This window comes from Spermophilus citellus (assembly GCF_964194105.1).
Source record: "Spermophilus citellus genome assembly, chromosome: 7".
NCBI classification, from domain to species: domain Eukaryota; kingdom Metazoa; phylum Chordata; class Mammalia; order Rodentia; family Sciuridae; genus Spermophilus; species Spermophilus citellus.
In genome coordinates, this window is record NC_138188.1 from 106,908,552 (window position 1) to 106,927,059 (window position 18,508).

Consider the following 18,508-nt stretch of genomic DNA (forward strand, 5'->3'; position numbering starts at 1 on the left):
ACCATGTATACCATATACCATAAGATCCATGTTGTACCATGTACCAATACTTTTTCTTTATTTCTTCTGAAGGCTGAAAAATATTCCATTTTATGCATACACCACCCTTTATCAATTAATGGGTGGTGTTCACTTTTGGCTACTGTGAACATGTGTGTACACAGGTTTTATGTGGATACATATTTCATTTCTCTTGAGTATACACCTACAAACGGCACTGCTGGGTCATATGGTCTGTCAGGGTTCTCCAGGGAAAGACAAACAACAGAATACATGAATGGATATATATAGGTAATGAGACATTTTTTGAGAAAGAGAAAGAAATTAGTTAAAATTATGCATATATGAGTATGCCACATTAAAACCCACTGTTCTGGGCTGGGGTTGTACCTCAGTGGTAGAGTGCTTGCCTAGCATTTGAGAGGCACTGAGTTTGATTCTCAACACCATGTATACAATATATAAAATAAGGGTCCACTGACAACTAAAAATATTTTAAAAACTCCACTGTTCTGTATAATTACTATGCACCAATAAGAATTTTTTTTTTTTTTAAAAAAGAAAGAATGAAGACAGTGAAAAAATGGAGGGAGGGGCTTGGAAAGAGCACAACACAAAAGCAAGTCTTTGGTGATATTTCTAGTTTGGGGGTTAGGTGATTAGACTCACTAATATTCATTATATTATCCTTTATATATTACAAATGTATTACATATATACCCTTTTACATGTAGAAATATTATAAAAGATATACTAAATAAAGATTATGAAAGAAGAGGAAAGCCTTTAAAATTAATGAAAAAATTTTCTAGCAAAGTTTTGAAAAAATAGTGATAAATACATTTCAATACTCCAAAAAATAAGGAGATGAAAAGGCACCAATGAGAATATACTTTACTCCCAGGGAATATATAAAAAAAAAAGACAGAAGCTGCATTTCTTTAACAGAAAAATTCAGAGGAGATAAATATTATATCACCTGCACAGAAGTAGACTCTCCACTATTTTCTGGATCTTTGAACATCAGAAACTGGAGTTAAAGTTCTGCGAGTTTGGTAGGTTTTAAGACCTAAGAGCTTTCTGGAGCTAAATTTGGCAACAAGAACAAACACTCTAATAATTGACAATACAATATGCAACACATAGCAGAGGAAAATGTAATTAGTCAATTATTGTTTTGCATTCTAGTTTTTAAAAAAGGAACAAGTGGTCTTTAAATTGTGAACTGTACAGAGGAAGGTAAATAAGGAACTGGAGTCCTAGTTTGATGAAGGACAAAAATTGTCCACTTCAACTCAGTATCGAGTCCTCAGTATCGTTTACCTAACTTGTGAGTACCTCCTGGAGATCTGTTTATACTCAATGATACCAACCCTCTGAAGAACTAGAAAAAACCCTCTAGAAGAATTAGACAGTGTATAATAAGGTTTTAGAAAGACCATGGTGAAATCTTTCAGACTATTGAGACCATGCAATTCAAATCTAAATAAAATATGAACAATCAGTATCTTATAGTACATTAAGACCAAATTGGAAAAAAAAAAAGATGCAAACTGGATTTGTTCTAGAAATTAAGGGTGATTAATATCAAAAAAATCAAATGATATAGTTTCCTACAATACCATATTTTTACCAAAGAGGAAGATCATATGATCATCTCCACTGACACTTAAAATCCATTCAACAAAATAACACCTTTTCCTGATTCTTTTTTCCCCTGTGGTGCTGGGAATTGAACCAGGGCCTTGCTCATTCTAGGCAAGCATGATACCATTGAGCTACATCTCCAGTCTCCCTTTCCTGATTTTGATTAAAAAAAAAAAAAAAATATATATATATATATATATATATACACTTAACTTGATAATATATATAAATATACTCAATCCTAAAGCTGCATTTTAAAGAGAAATCACTAGAATTCTCTTTAAAGTAAGGAACAAAAACATCTCTAGCAATTAGAGAAATATAAATTAAAACTACACTGTGATTTTATCTCATTCCAGACCAAATAGCAAATATCAAGAATACAAGTAATAATAAATCTAATTAGGATGTGGGGAAAAGGATACCCTTATACATTGCTGGTGGGACAGCAAATTGTTGCAACCATTCTGGAAAGCTATGAGAGTCCTCAGAAAACCAGGAATGGGACCACTGTTTGACCCGGTTATCCCATTCCTTGGTATACTAAAGTGACATGGCCACATCAATGTTTCTAGCAGCTCAATTCACAATAGCTAAGCTATGGAACCAACATTGAATGGATAAAGAAAAATGTGTTTTTTTAACACAATGGAATATTACTCAGCCATAAAAAGAATGACTTTATGACACTGACCAGCAAATGGATGGAACTAGAGACTATCATGCTAAGTGAAATAGGCCAATCCCCAAACCAAAGGTTGAATGTTCTCTCTGATATGTGGATACTAACTCAAGGGGGAGGGAGAGAAGAATAGAAGTTCAGTGGATTAGACAAGGAGAAGAATAAAGGGAAGAGAGGGGGGGAACGGAAATAGGAAAGACAGTGGAATGAATCTGACATAACTTTCCTACATACATATATGAGTATACCCCATGAATCTCAATATCATGTACACATACAAGACTGAGATCCTAATTAGAATAAGTTATACTCCATGTTTGTATAAATATGCCAAAATAGACTCTACTGTCTATTAAAAAGAACAAATAAAAATTAAAAAATAAAGTGAGGAACAAAACAAGTATACCTGTTATCTGCCGCAGTCTGGCTGGGCACAAAATCACGAGCCACTCAAGCAGGAACAAACTTTATTTTTGAAACTGCCGCCAATGCCCCCCCCCCCCCAAGATTGCCAATCCACACACAGCTTCTCCTGGAACCCCAGAGGAGGTTCCTCCCCCGGAATTCCCTCCTACTGCACTTCCCCAACCAATGGGAACTCTCCAGGAGTCCCGTAACATGAGTCCCGTAGCAGGCCAAGGTGAACAGCAGGAGTCCAATTTCCATATGAATGTAAATCTTAACATAATCATATCATCTCAATGGCTTGCTGGCGTCACCTTTCAACCAAAAATGCCATGCGTCATATTACTTGGCTGTGGCTCTTAGCAGTTATCTTCATTATTTGGCAGTTATCTTCATTATTTACTATTGAATTGGATGTACTAGCCAATATCACCAGAAAAAGGAAAATAACTATAGGCAAACAAACTAAAATGGAAGAAGTAACTATCTTCATTTTTGGTAACCTGAGAGACACCTGAAAAATCCAAGAAAGTCAATAACAAATTACAACAAAATAATTCAAATTTGTACCAAAATCAATAACCATCACATATACTAACAATACCCAGTAATAAGATATAAGGGAAAAGCAGATCCTTCTTGCCAATCAGCAAAAAAACATGAAATACCCAGGAATAAACTTTAAAAAGAAATGTACAATGCCTAAGTGAGGAAAAGTTTAAAATATTCCTTTAATAAAGAAAACTGGACTTGGACAAGAGGAAAGGCATCTTATTCTTGGACAGGACAATTCAATATCGTAAAGTTGATATGAAATTTAATATGGATTAAATCAAAATATCAGTAGGTTTTTTTCCCCTGAAGATAGACAAGTTGACTTTAAACAGTATATGAAAAGTAATGAGAGAAGTCAGTCTTTCAGATATTAAAGACAAATAGTAAGTCCTCTCTAAATAAAGCAGGGTAGAAGTGATGAAAAACAGGTAGAAAGCCCAGTGGAAGGAATGGACCTATGATATATACATATTTAGTATATGATTAAGGTGACATTTAAACCTATGACATCTGTGATATCACCATTTGGAAAAAGATAAAATTAGATCTCGGTTTTATACCATATAGTGAAAACCTACAAAAGAATAAGAGATCTAAATGCAAACGAATATGAAGTGATCCAGCTTCTAAAAGAAAACATCGGCAAATTCCTTTAGGACTCAGAAAAGGGAAAAGTCTTTCTCACTGTAACCCCAAAACTAAAACCAATAAAATCTGACAACACATTCTGTTTACCAGGCTCTGGAAGAAACAGGCACTCTCCTACACCCCTGGTAGGAATGCAAAATGGCACAGTCACACTGGATGGGATTTGGTAAAACCTAGTAAAATTAAAGATATATTTATCCTACGACTTGGTAAACCCACTTTTAATCTTCCCCAGGGATGTACTTCAACAAACAAAAAATGCACAAGGTTATTCACTGGCATTATTTGTAATTACACAAGATTGGAAAGAATGCAAATGTCCATCCACAGGGGGTCTACTGAATAACAGTGGAGTGTTCTCACGATTGGGTAGTATATAGCTGTTTAGAAACAAATGATGATTTCTCTGTACTATTATGTAGGCAAATTGAAGATATCATTTTTAAATTAAAAAATAAGGCACAGAACACCATAGTTTATTACTTTCTGTGTAAGAAAGAGAGGAAGTAACTATATATGCACAAAAGTAAATTGTATATACTTATTTTCACAGATAAATATACTCATCAGTTTTACACATACACACATACACACACACACACACACACACACTTGCAGAAAAAAGACACACTTGAATGATGAACTAGAAATGAATAAAAATGGATCCTTACAGGGGCTGGGAGGAATGGGGTGGAGGAGACAGGCATGAAATGGGGATGTCTGTGAGCATACCTTTTAATACAGTTTTGACAAATCAAATGATTTACATGTTGATTATTAAATTAGACCAAAAAATGAAGAAAAACTCCTAAAATTTTAAACAAACTGCAACAAATGAACCTAATGGAATATCATCAACACAGCCACAAATGAACAGAATTCCTTTATAATGAAACTTTTTTTTGGGTGGGGGCAGTTCCAAGGATTGAACTCAGGGGCACTCAACCCTTTATTTAGAGGCAGGGTCTCACTGAGTTGCTTAGCACCGTGCTTTTGCTGAGGCTGGTTTTGAACTTGCGATGTTCCTGCCTCAGCCTCCCGAATCACTGGGATTACAGGCATGTGCCACTGCGCCTGGCTACATTGAAACTTTTGAACAAAACCCTTTGTACTCTCCTCCCTTTCATGGGCTATAGTCTAATGATGAAAAGAATTGCAATGAAATTTCCAATTCTACTTACAAGTTTTATGCTTAATAGTAATATCAGTATTGGGATTTTAATGTAAATGGAACATCTTAAAAATATATTATTTGGGGCTGGGGTTGTGGCTCAGTGGTAGAGCACTTGCCTGGCATGTGTGAGGCTCTGGGTTCGATCCCCCGCACCGCATATAAATAAATAAATAAATATCCAGAACAACTAATAAAATATTACTTATATATATATATATACATACATATACACACACACACACACACACACACACACACACACATATATATGACTATACGCAGGCAGACGACAGCTCCACTGTTGAACAACAGAGGAGCTTGCTTTAGGGCTACTGGAGATGTGACATTGGCACTGGCAGCAGAGGTGGGCTCTAAGGACGGCACTGCAAATCTACTCCAACTCCAGTTCAGCAAGTTTCAAGCAGATTCCTGTGTCTACTCACCTCCTGCCACACTTTTCACCTACACTCCAAAGTTTATACCACTCCCCCCACCTTCGTCTATATGGAGCAGCTTCCTGTGCAGTACTCCTTATTGCGTACAGCCCTATCCATTGTTGCTGAAACAGTACATTTTCTTTTTCAAGTATTTGAAGATACCTGCCACATGTCCCCTGAATCTATTCTTCTTGCAAGCCCCAAACCTCTAGTTTCTTTACTGATATGTTTTTATGTTCCAAAGTCCTTCCTGTTACCAAAAGAGAGTGAACACTGACTGTGGGGGAGGAGGAAGCTACAAAGAGAGTTAGAGAAATGCAATCAAGGATTTGGGTTAAGGAGATCAGAGATGCAATGAGGCCCTGGGATTAAAGAGGGCACAGATGCAATTAAGGCCTCAAGTTAAGGGGACAGACATGAGCATAACAGGCAGCTATTGTAGTTGTCAAACAGAGCAGGCAACCAGGATTCAGGATACCATATCGGTGAGAAAAGGTTTTTGGCAGAAATCAATGATAAAAACCAAGTACTGAAAGACTCTGCTTTGAAAAAATATATAAGTTGAGACTAAGAATTCTATAACTAGCAATGAGGGCCCTGAATCCAGAAGCAGATACTTCCAGAACAAGACGGTGTGGGATGGGACTGCCTCCATTGAGCACATACAGCAGATCTCTCCAGTTCCAACACAATCCTAACAACACTGGTGACGGCAGAGGGCTCTGCATGTCAACAACAGTGCCCATCACGTGGATCCTTTGAGAAAGGAGAGTGGAGCGCCTCTAAGAATTCTATTTCCAATGTAAATGTCCATCAACAGAAGACAGAATCATAGCATATCAAATCAAATCAATCAGAGTGTCAGTTAAATAAATTAATTGCCAAATTTTATAGACAGGCTTTATATATCAAAAGCAGGGACTTTGTGCATTTTTATAAGGATGACAACAACAAAAGAAAGTACCAGTTCAATCCATGAGTTTATACTGACAGTGACAGGATCAATGGACTCGACGTAATGCCACCAGTGTCTGGGGACAAACAGAACCTGAAAACCAAACAAAAAACAGTTAGCACAAGAACTGGACATTTCATTATTAAGTTAGAATCAGACCCCGATTGAGGCTGCTGGCCGGGGGGGGGGGGGGAGCCAAATGAATTCATAAAGGAAAGGGAAAGAAGAAAAAAAAAAACCACAGTCTTTTTTCCTTTTATTCCTTTCTCCGTTAAGTTAATGTGTTGTACCTAGGCTTCTGCCAGTTTCTCTACTCTCCTTCTCCCGAGCCTCCTCTGCCCACCTTTTAAGGCTTCTGAGATTCAAGGTTTTCCTCGCAGAACAGCTGAATGCATTCTGAGGAAAGGCACAGGCAAAAGTGAAGGACACAGTTTCTGTCCTTTTATAGTCCCCAATCGAGCCCAGGAGAAGACACATGTAAGAAGATGGCCCGAGTAAATGAGAGGACATTCGGGGCTTGAGAACTTCAAAAGTGGGAGAAGCAGGATGCAACTAGGGAATGGAGAAAGTGTGATTTGAACCAGGGCACAGAGAGAAATTAGAGAAGAGAATGAGCACATGCCAGGAAGAAGCGACACTGGCAGAAGAGGTAGACGGTTGAGTATGTCAGACTTACAGCTGCAGCAGGAGTGATGGGAGGTAAGTTGGGAAAACCACGTGAGGGCCTGTGGTGGACCCTGAATCCAGAATAAAGAATGGGGATTTCATCCTGTAGCTTTGGAGACACTGAGAAATTCTGAGTAGGAGGTTGGTTAAAAGAGTAACATTAAGAGCAAGTCTGAAAAGGACAGGAGATTCTCGTGATGGTCCAATTACTGAAAGATCTAAACAGGAAGTTTTACTAGACAAAAGCAATGTGCAAAGTCAAGAAGAATGGTAACTGCTCAGACTCAGCATGAGACTGCCTACTGAAGGCTGAGAATGGCAAATGAGGATGATCTGAAGCTTTTGGATTTAGGAAACCAGTGACACTTGCTCTAATGGGGCAGGGTTTGGAGATGGGAAGAGTTCCTTTTAGAACTGGGCATTAAAAAGGCCATTGGATTTAGTTACAAAGAGGTGGATATGGGCTAGGTATGGTGGCACATACCTGTAATCCCAGTGGTTTAGGAGGCTAAGACAGGATCACAAGTTCAAGGTCAGCTTCAGCAAATTAGCAAGGCCCTAAGCAACTCAGTGACACTGTGTCTCAAAATTAAAAAACAAAAAGGGCTGGGGATGTAGCTCAGTGGTAAAGTACCTCTGGGTTAAATCTCCAGAGCTTCCCACACTCCTAATAAAAGAGGTTCATGTAGTTTGAAGTGTCCCCAAAAGGCCCATGTGTTGAGAGTCTGTGGTGCCACTGGAAGGTGGTAGGCCTTTTAAGAGGTGGGACACAGTGGAAAGAAGTTAGGTCACTAGGGGTGTGCAATTGAAAGTGATATGGGGGCCCAAGCCCCATTCTGTCTCTATCTTTTGCATCCCCACCACCATAATGGCAGTATCTACTTGTGCTATGTACTCCTACCATGATGTGCTGTGCCACCACAGGTCCAAAGCAACAGAGCCAAGTGGCCATGGACTGAAACCTCTGAAACCATGAGCCAAAACAAATGTTTTCCTTTATTAAGTTTATTTTCTCAGTATTTTGTCACAGTGATTGAGAGCTGAGTAACACAGACGTGAATGTCTTATCATAAAATACAGTTTCAGTAAAGTGGTGAGAGAGAACTTGTACATGGTTAACCAAAGAACAGGCAGCATGTAAGGAAATCTGATGGACAAAACCAGTCATTCAAATTTGGCTACTAAAGATGGAAGAAAAAATGAATTGGCAACTATCTCATACCCACTAGAATGGCTATAGGAATTATAATAATTAAAAAAATATATCATGGGTGGGGGAAAAAGTGAAAAAATTCTTCACTCACAGATTATTGGGGGAAATGTAAAACTGTAGAGCCTCTATAATAAACAGGTTGGTAATTCTTCAAAAAGTTAAACATAATATTACAATATGATCTACAAATTATACTCTTAGGTACCTAACCCAGAAGAAATGAAAACGTATGTTCATACAAAAATTTGTACACCAATGTTCAAAATAGAATTATCATAAGAAGTGGAAATAACCCAATGTCCATCAACTAATGAATGAATAAATTCATTAAATGAATAAAGACCTGTGAATGTATATAGAGTCCTTTAATATATACAGGAATCTATATAACAGAATATTATTCAATCTTAAAGAAGAATAAAGTGATGTTAACATATTATAATATGGATGATGCTCAAAAGAAATCATACATAAAAGGTCATATGTGTCTGGTCTCACTTATGTGAAATACCTAAAATCACAGCAAACCTATGCAGACAGAAAATAAATTAGTGGTTGTCAGAGGCTGAGGGGAAAGAAGTCAGTGGGGAATGAGCTAAGGGTGGAGGAAACTTGATCAAGTTAAATTGTATGAGTTGGCAGTACCTGAATGAGAAAGAAACAGGAAGAGGGCCAGTTAAAAGGGAGTGATGGAAGGAAGACAGACAGGGGAGGGGAATAATCAAGGGAATAAAGCATCCATAATAAGAGATTATGAAAACCTCTTAACAGACATCTAGAGAATAGATGTCAAAATCATTTTCTTCTGAATTGGCCATGGAAAATTCTGCAAAATAGACTATATTTTAGGCACCAAGCAACTTTAGCAAATATGAAAAAAAATCAATATAATTCCTTGTATCTTATCAGATAATAATGGAATGAAATTAGAAATCAGCCTCAAGAAAGACTACAGAAATTATACAAACACAGGGAGATTGAAAAATAAACTACTTTTTGAATGATGACAAGAGAAATCAGAATTTAAAAATTCTTAGAATCAAGTGAGACTATAGACACAACATATTAAAATCTCTGGGACACTTTGCAGATGATTTTTTCTTTTCTTTCTTTCTTTTTTTTTTTTTTTTTTTTGGTGTGGTGCTGCAGATTGAACCCAGGGCCTTGTACATACGAGGTAAGCACTCTACCAACTAAGCTATATCCCCAGCCCTGAAGGTGATTCTAAAAGGAAAGTTTACATCTAGGAGTGCCTACATAAGGAAATCAGAAAGATCCCAAATTGACAACCTAAGGATGCATCTTGATGCCCTAGAAAAACAACAAACCAATTCCAAAACCAGTAGGAGGAAAGAAATAAGATCAGAGCCCAAATCAATGAAATAGAGCATTAAAATTACAATTAATCAACCAAACAGTTTGTTCTTTGAAAAGATAAATGAGATTGATAAACTCTGAGCCAAACTAACCAAAACAAACAAACAAACAAAAACCAAAAAACCACCAAATTAATAAAATTAGAGGTGAAAAAGAAAATATCATAAAAGATATCACAGAAATCCATAGGATCACTAGGGGCTATTTTGAAAACTTACATTACAATAAATTGGAAAATATAAAGTAAGTGGATACATTTCTAGACATATATGACCTGTCCAAATTGAACCAAGTGGATATAGAAAATCTGAACACACTAATAACGAGCAATGAGATTGAAGTAGTAAATAAAGTCTCCAAACAAAGAAAAGCCTAGGATCACTTCAGCTGAATTCTACCAGACCTTTAAATAAGAACTAATACCAATGTTCTTCAAACTATTACATTAAATAGAAAGTAGCAGAACACTTCCAAATTCATTCTATTAAGCCAGTATCATCCTGACACCAAAACCAGATAAGGACACATCAAGGAAAGAAAACTGTAGATCAGTATCCCTGATGGACACAGATGCAAAAATCCTTAGTAAAATATTAACAAATTATATTCATTAATATATTAAGGAGATCATACATAAAGACCAAATGGGTTTCATCCCAGGGATGAAAGCATGGTTCAATATATATAAATCAATAAGTGTAATTCACCACACAAATAGAATTAAGGACAAAAAAAAACCATTTAGTCATTTCAGCAGGTGCAGAGAAAACCTTTAACAAAATTCAGCACCTGTTCATGATAAAAGCAATGAAGAACCCCTAGGCATAGAAGGAACTGACTTTGACATCATAAAGTCTATGTACAATAAACCCAAAGCTAACATAATACTGAATGTGGAAAAACTAAAAGTATTCCTCTAAAATTCAGAACAAGACAAGGATGTTCACTCTCACCATTCCTATTTAATTTAGCACTTGAAATTCTAGCCAGAATAATTAGGCAAGAGAAAGAAATAAAAGGGATACAAATAGGAAAGAAAGAAGTCAAATTATCACTGTTTGGAGATAATATGATCCTATACTTAGAAGATCCAAAAAGCTTCATGAGAAGACTGCTAGAACTAATTTAAAAAATAAGCAAAGTAGCAGGATACAAAATCAACATACAAAAATCAATAGCTTTCCTATACACCAATAATGAATTTTCTGGGGAAAAAAATCAGGAGAACAATCCTATTCACAATACCACTATCTCCTTGCCCCCCATCCCCATAACCAAAAACAAAATGAACAAACAAAAAACACCAGGAATAAATCTAAGGGGTGAAAGATCTCTGTAATGAAAATGATAGAACAATGAAGAAAGAAATTGAAGAAGATGAAAGACCACCCATGTTCATGGATAGGCAGAATTAATATTGTTAAAATACCCATACTGTCCAAAGCGATATACAGATCCAATGTAATTCCTACCAAAATACTAATGACATTCTTCACAGAACTAAGGGAAAAAAGTCCTAAAATTCATTTGGAAGAATAAAATATCCAGAAAAGATAAAGCAATTTTAAGCAAAAAAAGCAATGCTGCAGGCATCACAATATTTGACTTCAAATTATTATTATTTTAAAAAAAAATTTTTTAGTTGTTAATGGACCTTTATTTATTTATTTATATTTGGTGCTGAGAATAGAACCCAGTGCCTACCACATGCTAGGCAAGCACTCTACCACCGAGCCCCAATCCTAGCCACTGTATTTCTTTTTCTTCTTCTTCTTCTTTTTTTTTAAAGAGAGAGAGAGAGAGAGAGAGAGAGAGAGAGAGAGAGAGAGAGAGAGAATTTTTTAATATTTATTTATTTTTTAAGTTCTTGGCGGACATAACATCTTTGTTTGTATGTGGTGCTGAGGATCGAACCCAGGCCGCACGCATGCCAGGCAAGCGCGCTACCACTTGAGCCACATCCCCAGCCCCTCAAATTATATTATAAAGCTATAGTAACAGAAGCTGTATGGTACTGGCATAAAAACAGAAACATGGACGAATGGAACAGAATAGAAGACACAGAGATAAACCCATACAGAAATTGCCTGCTGATCCTTGACAAAGGTGCCTATAACATATATTGGAGAAAAGAGAGCCTTTTAAACAAATGGTACTGGGAAAACTGGAAATCCATAATGCAGAAGAATGAGACTAGATTCTTATCTCATGCTGCACAAAGATCAACTCAAAATGGATCAAAGACCTAGGAATTAGACCAAAACTTTCCTAACTCCTAAATGAAAATGTAGGATCAACACTGTAACATTCAGGCACAAGCAACAACTTTCTGCATGGGATTTCTAAAGCTCAGGAAATAATACCAATAATGGGATAGCAGCAAATTAAAAAGCTTCTACACAGCAAAGGAAACAATTTAGAGTGTGAAGAGAGAACCTAAAGAATAAGAGAAAAGAAATTTTCCTGGCTACTCTTCTGACAAAGGATTAATATCCATAATATATAAACAACTCAAAAAACTTACACCACCAAAAGCCAAACCAAACCAAAACAAAACAAAACAAAAACCCCAATCAATAAATGGGCAAATGAATAAACAGATATTTTTTTTTTGGGAAAAAAGATCTCAGCACCACACATAAGTAAATAAATAAAATAAAGGTTCATCAACAACTAAAAAAATATTTTAAAAAGAATACAAATAATAATAAATATTGGAGAGGATATGGGGAAAAGGACTACTTGCCACTGTTGGTAGGACTATAAATTAGTATAGCCACCATGGAAATCAGTATGGAGGTTCCTCAAAACACTAGGAATGGAACACTAGGAATATGACCTAGCTATACTACTCCTTGGGATTTATCCTAAAAAAATAGTGATCAGACTCTACTCACATATGGATACTCATGTTTTATAGAATCACAGTTCACAACAAATACTGGAACCAACCTAGGTGTCCATCAACAGATGAACAGATAAAGGAAATGTGGTATATATACACAACGGAGTTTTAGTCTTCCATAAAAAAGAATGAAATAATGTCATTTTCAGGAAAATGAATGGAACTTGAGAATATTGTGTTCAGTCAAATAAGTCAGACTCAGAAAGTCAAGGGTGGTATGTTTTCTTTTATATGTAGAAACTAGAGGGAAAACGATTTAAAAAAAAAAAAGATGAGAAGAGGAATCTTGTGAAAAGAGAAAGGGAACCAGCAGAACAGAGGAAGAGAACCCGAAGAGGGAGGAAGGAAGAAGAAGGGGAGAAACTGGGGAATGAAACTGACCAAATTATATTGTTACATTGTGTGTATATACAAATATATAACAACGAATTCCACTATGATGTATAATTATGATGCAAAATTTAAGATAAATTTTATAAATTTATAAAAATAGAAAAATTTTTAAAAAGATTATGAAAAAGTTTTCATATTGCTAATAAAATATTGGATAGCAATGCCAATGTGGTAAAGAAGTTTTCCCCACTGAGTAGCAGCACTAAGTATAATGCCTTTAGAAATAGTTCAGAAATAGTCACCATTCTTGCCCAGAAATAAACCATTCTTAATTCTGTCTGCATGTGTTGCCCACAACCTGTATATATTCCAATCTAGTTTATGTACATAGGTTCAGTATTATTGTACTTGAACAGATATTTTTTTAAATTTATTTTTAGTTGTAGATGGAAACAATATCTTTGTTTTATTTATTTATTTTTCTATGTGGTGCTGAGGATTGAACCCAGTGCCTCACGCATAGGAGGCGAACACTCTGCCGCTGAGCTACAACCCCATCCCTGAATAGTCATTAATTGTGAATAAATACTGCAGAGATGCTCAGGTACCCATGCCTTGAAACTCTCTTAACCTGATGGAAATGGCTTTGTGGGCTCATCTTTTTCCAAAGTCTATTTCCCTCTTCACCAATAGAAGGCGCTGTGTTCCCTCTCCCATCTCCTTTCCAGGGGTTTGTGAAGCAGAGATGCAGGTGCTGGAGCCCCAGAGTTGGGGAAGCTATGCCAACAGCACAAAGGAAACCATTCTCATTTTTACTGAGGGAGAAGAACATGAAATAAGGATTTCAGAGAGTTACAGCTGTGGTGTCCACTGATGGCTCATAATGTTTTAAAGCCCCATTACCTGTCCTGGGCTCAGCGTGACCGTATGTCTTCGAGCTTTCTGGAACTGAGGAAAACGCTTTAAATCAGGATTGACAATATTGATTTTACTGAACACACTAGATTCTTCATAAGGGATTCTAGTTGGATAAAGGAAAGGCGTATCTTCAGGAGGAAAGAGATGCCATCTTTTCCTAATTGAAAAAATAAGATATAAGTTAGGACTGTGAACTTGAGACAAAACATGTAAGAAGGCAGCAGCTAAATGCTCATGTTTACCCATTTACAATCAATCCCTGGAGGAACACAGGCACCTGGCTGTCTCTCATTCAATGCTCTACAGACACCTGGTATAGGTTCCTCACTACTATTGGACTTCCTGACCTGCTGAGGCAGCCCCTTTTATGATGGGACAAGACATAGTTTGTAAGATCATTTTTTCATATCTCCAATCAAAGTGTGCCTCTTCATACATCACCTTGATTATTGATTCGGGAGCTATTCAAAATAACCCTCACCCTTTCATATCTGTATTCATACCATATGCAAACTAAATGCCCATAATTCCATCCACCAAATTGTTTCCAGACTCCTCCCTCTCTGAATGTCTTAAGCATTTGTTAAGTTAATCCATTAAGGAAGAGAAATGTACAAATAAAGTCACATTAGTAAAAAGTGGTATGATATAGGAAATTTCAAATAGAGAAAACTGTAAAATGTTTTATTCATTTAGACTTTTTTGAAAAAAGGAGATAACAAATCTTAATTCACAACACACTTGACACATCCATACTTAGGCCAATAGAGGGAGGACATCAGAGGCCAAAGGGGGAGAAGTGTGAGAACAAAAGAGATGTAGACAGGAAGACACAGATAGGAAGCAAAGAAAAAAACCCAAAACCAAACCCTACTTCTGAGAAAAGAAGTCCTAAAGCCCTTCTGTGACCCCTGGCAGTTACCCCTGGGGTTACCAAGTCCTTTCTGAACAGGGAAACAATGACTACTATTTTCAAATTAAAAATTATATATTAAAGGGCTGGGGGTGTGGCTCAGTGGTAGAGAGATTACCTAGTAGGTGTGAGGCACTGGGTTCGATTCTCAGAACCCCATAAAAATATATATAAAGTTATTGTATCCATCTACAACTAAAAAAATAAAAATACACATTCAAGTCATTTTTAGTTTAGAAATTTGAAGGTTTTACAGAAGTAGTAAATAAAATACATTGTTTTGCAGAAATTCAGTTTGAAACTAAAGGCAGTTTATCAATTTACAAAGCCATCAGCTGATGGCCTCATCTCAAAGCTCTGAGGTAATAAAGCTGCTCCACTCCACTGTATCTATGGCTAGTTTAGAACAAAGTTTCAGTATTTAATTTGTTTAGAATGCTAGAGCTGGAAGGGCACTGAAAAGATCATAGGTCTAATTTCATTTTCAAAACAGTGGCAGAGAAACCCAGTGCCGGCTCAGTGCCACTGAGCAGCCTCATGTTACTGGGGACAGGAACTAGGGTTGCAGATCTGGCTTCTCCAGGTCTTGGCTCCTCCCACTGCACCAGGTCAGTATTTCACAAAGGAAGAGTCAACCCATCCAATCTGCTTCAAATGTTAAATCTGTGTGTCCTTCTAGCTGACCATCACATCATCCCCTTCTCAAAAAAACTCTCATGGTTCTGCATGCTGAAGGAACAGAGAATAAGCAGCTTTTGTCTGGGAGTTAAGACCTTCATGCTCCAGCCTGCCTTTCCTGCCCAATCCCGCTCTTCCTGGTGCAAAACTTAACAATGGATTTTTACAAGGTCTGCTACACATCCCAAGCTTTCGAGAGCTCCTCTCATCTGTCATTTGAGCACTCAAACACCCTTTAAAGCCCTCCACACCCAGCAGCTCCTCCATGAAATCATCTTTGATCTTTCAATGGGAACATTACCTTTTCTTTTCAGTCCAGAGCTCAGTGAATTTTTCCTCAAGGGCATGTACAGTCTGCCTTCTATCTCAGCTATCTATGGGCCTGCCTGCACTCCAGCTGTAAGCCCTCCTAGGGTAGAGAGGTACCTTACTTCTGTACTTACTGTAACACGTGGAACCTTAATGGACACTTACTAAAGGTATTTTATTTCTCCAGAGCCATATGAAGACAGAATATATGCTCTATTACAAAGTTACAGTAAAGTTTATTAACTTCATATTATAGAAAGGACTTGAGCACTTTTTGGTAATGTTTTTCCAACTGGAATTCCTTTGGCTTATTTCCTAATTCAGAACACATGAGAAGTAACTGCTTAAAACAAGGTCTTCTCTTAGCAGATTTCAGAATTAACTCCATAAAGGCAGAGACCATGCACACTTGATTTACTGTTGCATCTACAGACTGCAGCAGTGAGGCCCAGACATTCTAAGCCCTCTACAGAGACTTGATGGATCCAATAGTGGACTCTCCCAGACCACTCTAGTTCTGTGAACCTTCACATGTGATGTTCTCTTGGATCTGCTCCTAATCATTTCATGTCTAATGATTCTGAGAACTTGCACATAGCCATTTCTGTTTTCCCCTAGTGCTGCCCAACAAAGGACCAGAAGGCCAGAAGAGAAGACTGGGGCATCATTAATTAGGGGAAAATAAGGTTGCACAGAGGACATCTGAATACATCCTCCAGGCAGCAGAAACCTTACACTCTCATGGAGCTCCAGAAATCTAGGGCTATCAAAAGTACTGTGGTCTTGGCCCTTATATTTTATGGGTCCACAGATGAAGATAAAAACTGATCTAAGGTAGTACTTTATAGCACTGTGTCTACAGGTAGGTCCAAACTGAAATTTATAGTTGAAAAGTACCATAAAAAGGATTTGATCCAGACTCCTTGGTATTCCCCTCGGGCTTGAGGGCAACAGTTGAAGTACTCCTCCTTTCAACTAACTGCTCTGCTTTTATTTACTGAGAGCTGAAGAAAGGGTGCTCCTGCTTTTAAAGAAAAGTTTGGAAAACATAAACCTATATACTCTAATATAATATAAAAAATCCAGTGGAGCCCAGCTGAAATGGGAGTTCTGAAGACAATCCTGATCATGGCTGAGAGGCTTGGAAACCACCATTTCACCTGTTACCCTCAGTTCACAAAAAAGGAAACAGATCCAGAGGCAAAGAGGACTGTTCTGGCTTAGGGCAGGCTAACAGGATAGGCTGGGAGTAAGGCTTGGGGTCCTCCTGCACACTCAGTACACATTCCTCTGTCTCTGCTTGCATGTGCACATGAACACACACACACACACACACACACACACACACACACAAGAACCCTTGTGCATTACCTTCCTTGTACCTGGAATACTAAGTTGCAACCATAGGAGTCCAGATGACAGGGGGTATGGGCTCCCAAGGAGCCAATCCACAATGTACTTTCCTGTCCATTTCTTCCAGGAAAACCAAAATCAGACCATATCACGTCCTGTTTTGAAATGAAGGTACAGTCCATCAAGAACTACCCGGCCCCGCTGTTGGCAGTGTTGTACATTTTCACTTAACACATCTGTTTTTGGCACTTAGAATAATCTCTTGCAGAAAATGCTACTAATGAGGAGGAGGACAGGTTTCCAGGGCAGTGTAAAAACAATCATTTTAACCAAAAACATATCTGAATACCCTCACTAACAGTAGTTATTCATTAAATATATACTAACTACTTACAACATGCCAGGAACTGTTCTAAAGCTTGCGATGAATACACAAAACAGACAAAAATGCCTGCCCAGATGAAGCTTAGATCTATTGGAGATAACTAGCAACAGACATAATTATGCAGCTACCTGGGGAAGACTGTTTCATGCAGTAGGAACAGGGAGTGCCGTGGACATACTGCAGAAGCTCAATTTAGGAAGTCAGGAAGCCAGAGTCCCTTTAGGTTGTGCAGATATTTGTAGGCATGAGCAACTTATTAATTTTTTTACTTCAATGACCACATAAAAGAAGCCTGTCCTAGATTAGTAGAATCATTTAAAACTATCAATGCTGGATCCTTAGCTCTTACCTACTAAACATGACTTTCGCTTCCCGCCTCCCCCCCACCCAGTCAAATATTCCTCAAGTGTAAAGAACTATAGAATAGATGGCTCAGGGCTCTGGACTTGGATTCTCCTTGACTCCTGTAGTCAAATCCTGCCTGTCAACCACTGAGAAAAGCCTGTAATTAGGAGTCAGTAGCTTGTAGCTCAAGAAAATAGGGCCAAATCTAACCCAAATCCATGGGATTAAAAATACTTATGAGCATGGAACCACCATTTGATCCAGCTATCCCACTCCTCAGTCTATACCCAAAGGACTTAAAAACAGGATACTACAGGGACACAGCCACATCAATATTTATAGCAATACAATTCACAATAGATAATTGTGGAACCAACTAGATGCCCTTCAGTAGATAAACAGATAAAGAAAATGTGGCATATATACACAATGGAATATTACTCAGAATTAAAAGAGAATAAAATCATGGCATTTGTAGGTAAATGGATGGAGATGGAGAATATAACGCTAAGTGAAGTTAGCCAATCCCCAAAAAACCAAATTTTTTTCTCTGATATAAGGAGGTTGATTCATTGTGGGGTTGGGAGGGGGAGCATGGGAGGATTAGACG

General features: G+C 37.5%; 1 protein-coding gene across 5 annotated transcripts in view; it reads right to left on the reverse strand.

Annotated features, from left to right (window-relative positions):
- Positions 1-18,508, reverse strand: part of HSPBAP1 (HSPB1 associated protein 1) — a 73,583-nt gene that overhangs the window by 2,892 nt on the left and 52,183 nt on the right. For 4 of the 5 annotated variants that reach the window (XM_081302818.1, XM_081302816.1, XM_081302817.1 and 1 more), the window contains 3 exons: positions 17,187-17,323; positions 13,901-14,072; positions 6,513-6,596 (listed from right to left, as the gene is read on the reverse strand). In XM_081302818.1, coding sequence (XP_081158944.1) covers positions 6,513-6,596; positions 13,901-14,072; positions 17,187-17,323 — 393 coding nt within the window. The remainder of the gene's footprint in view (positions 1-6,512; positions 6,597-13,900; positions 14,073-17,186; positions 17,324-18,508) is intronic. The other variant, XM_081302819.1, reaches the window with a different exon arrangement.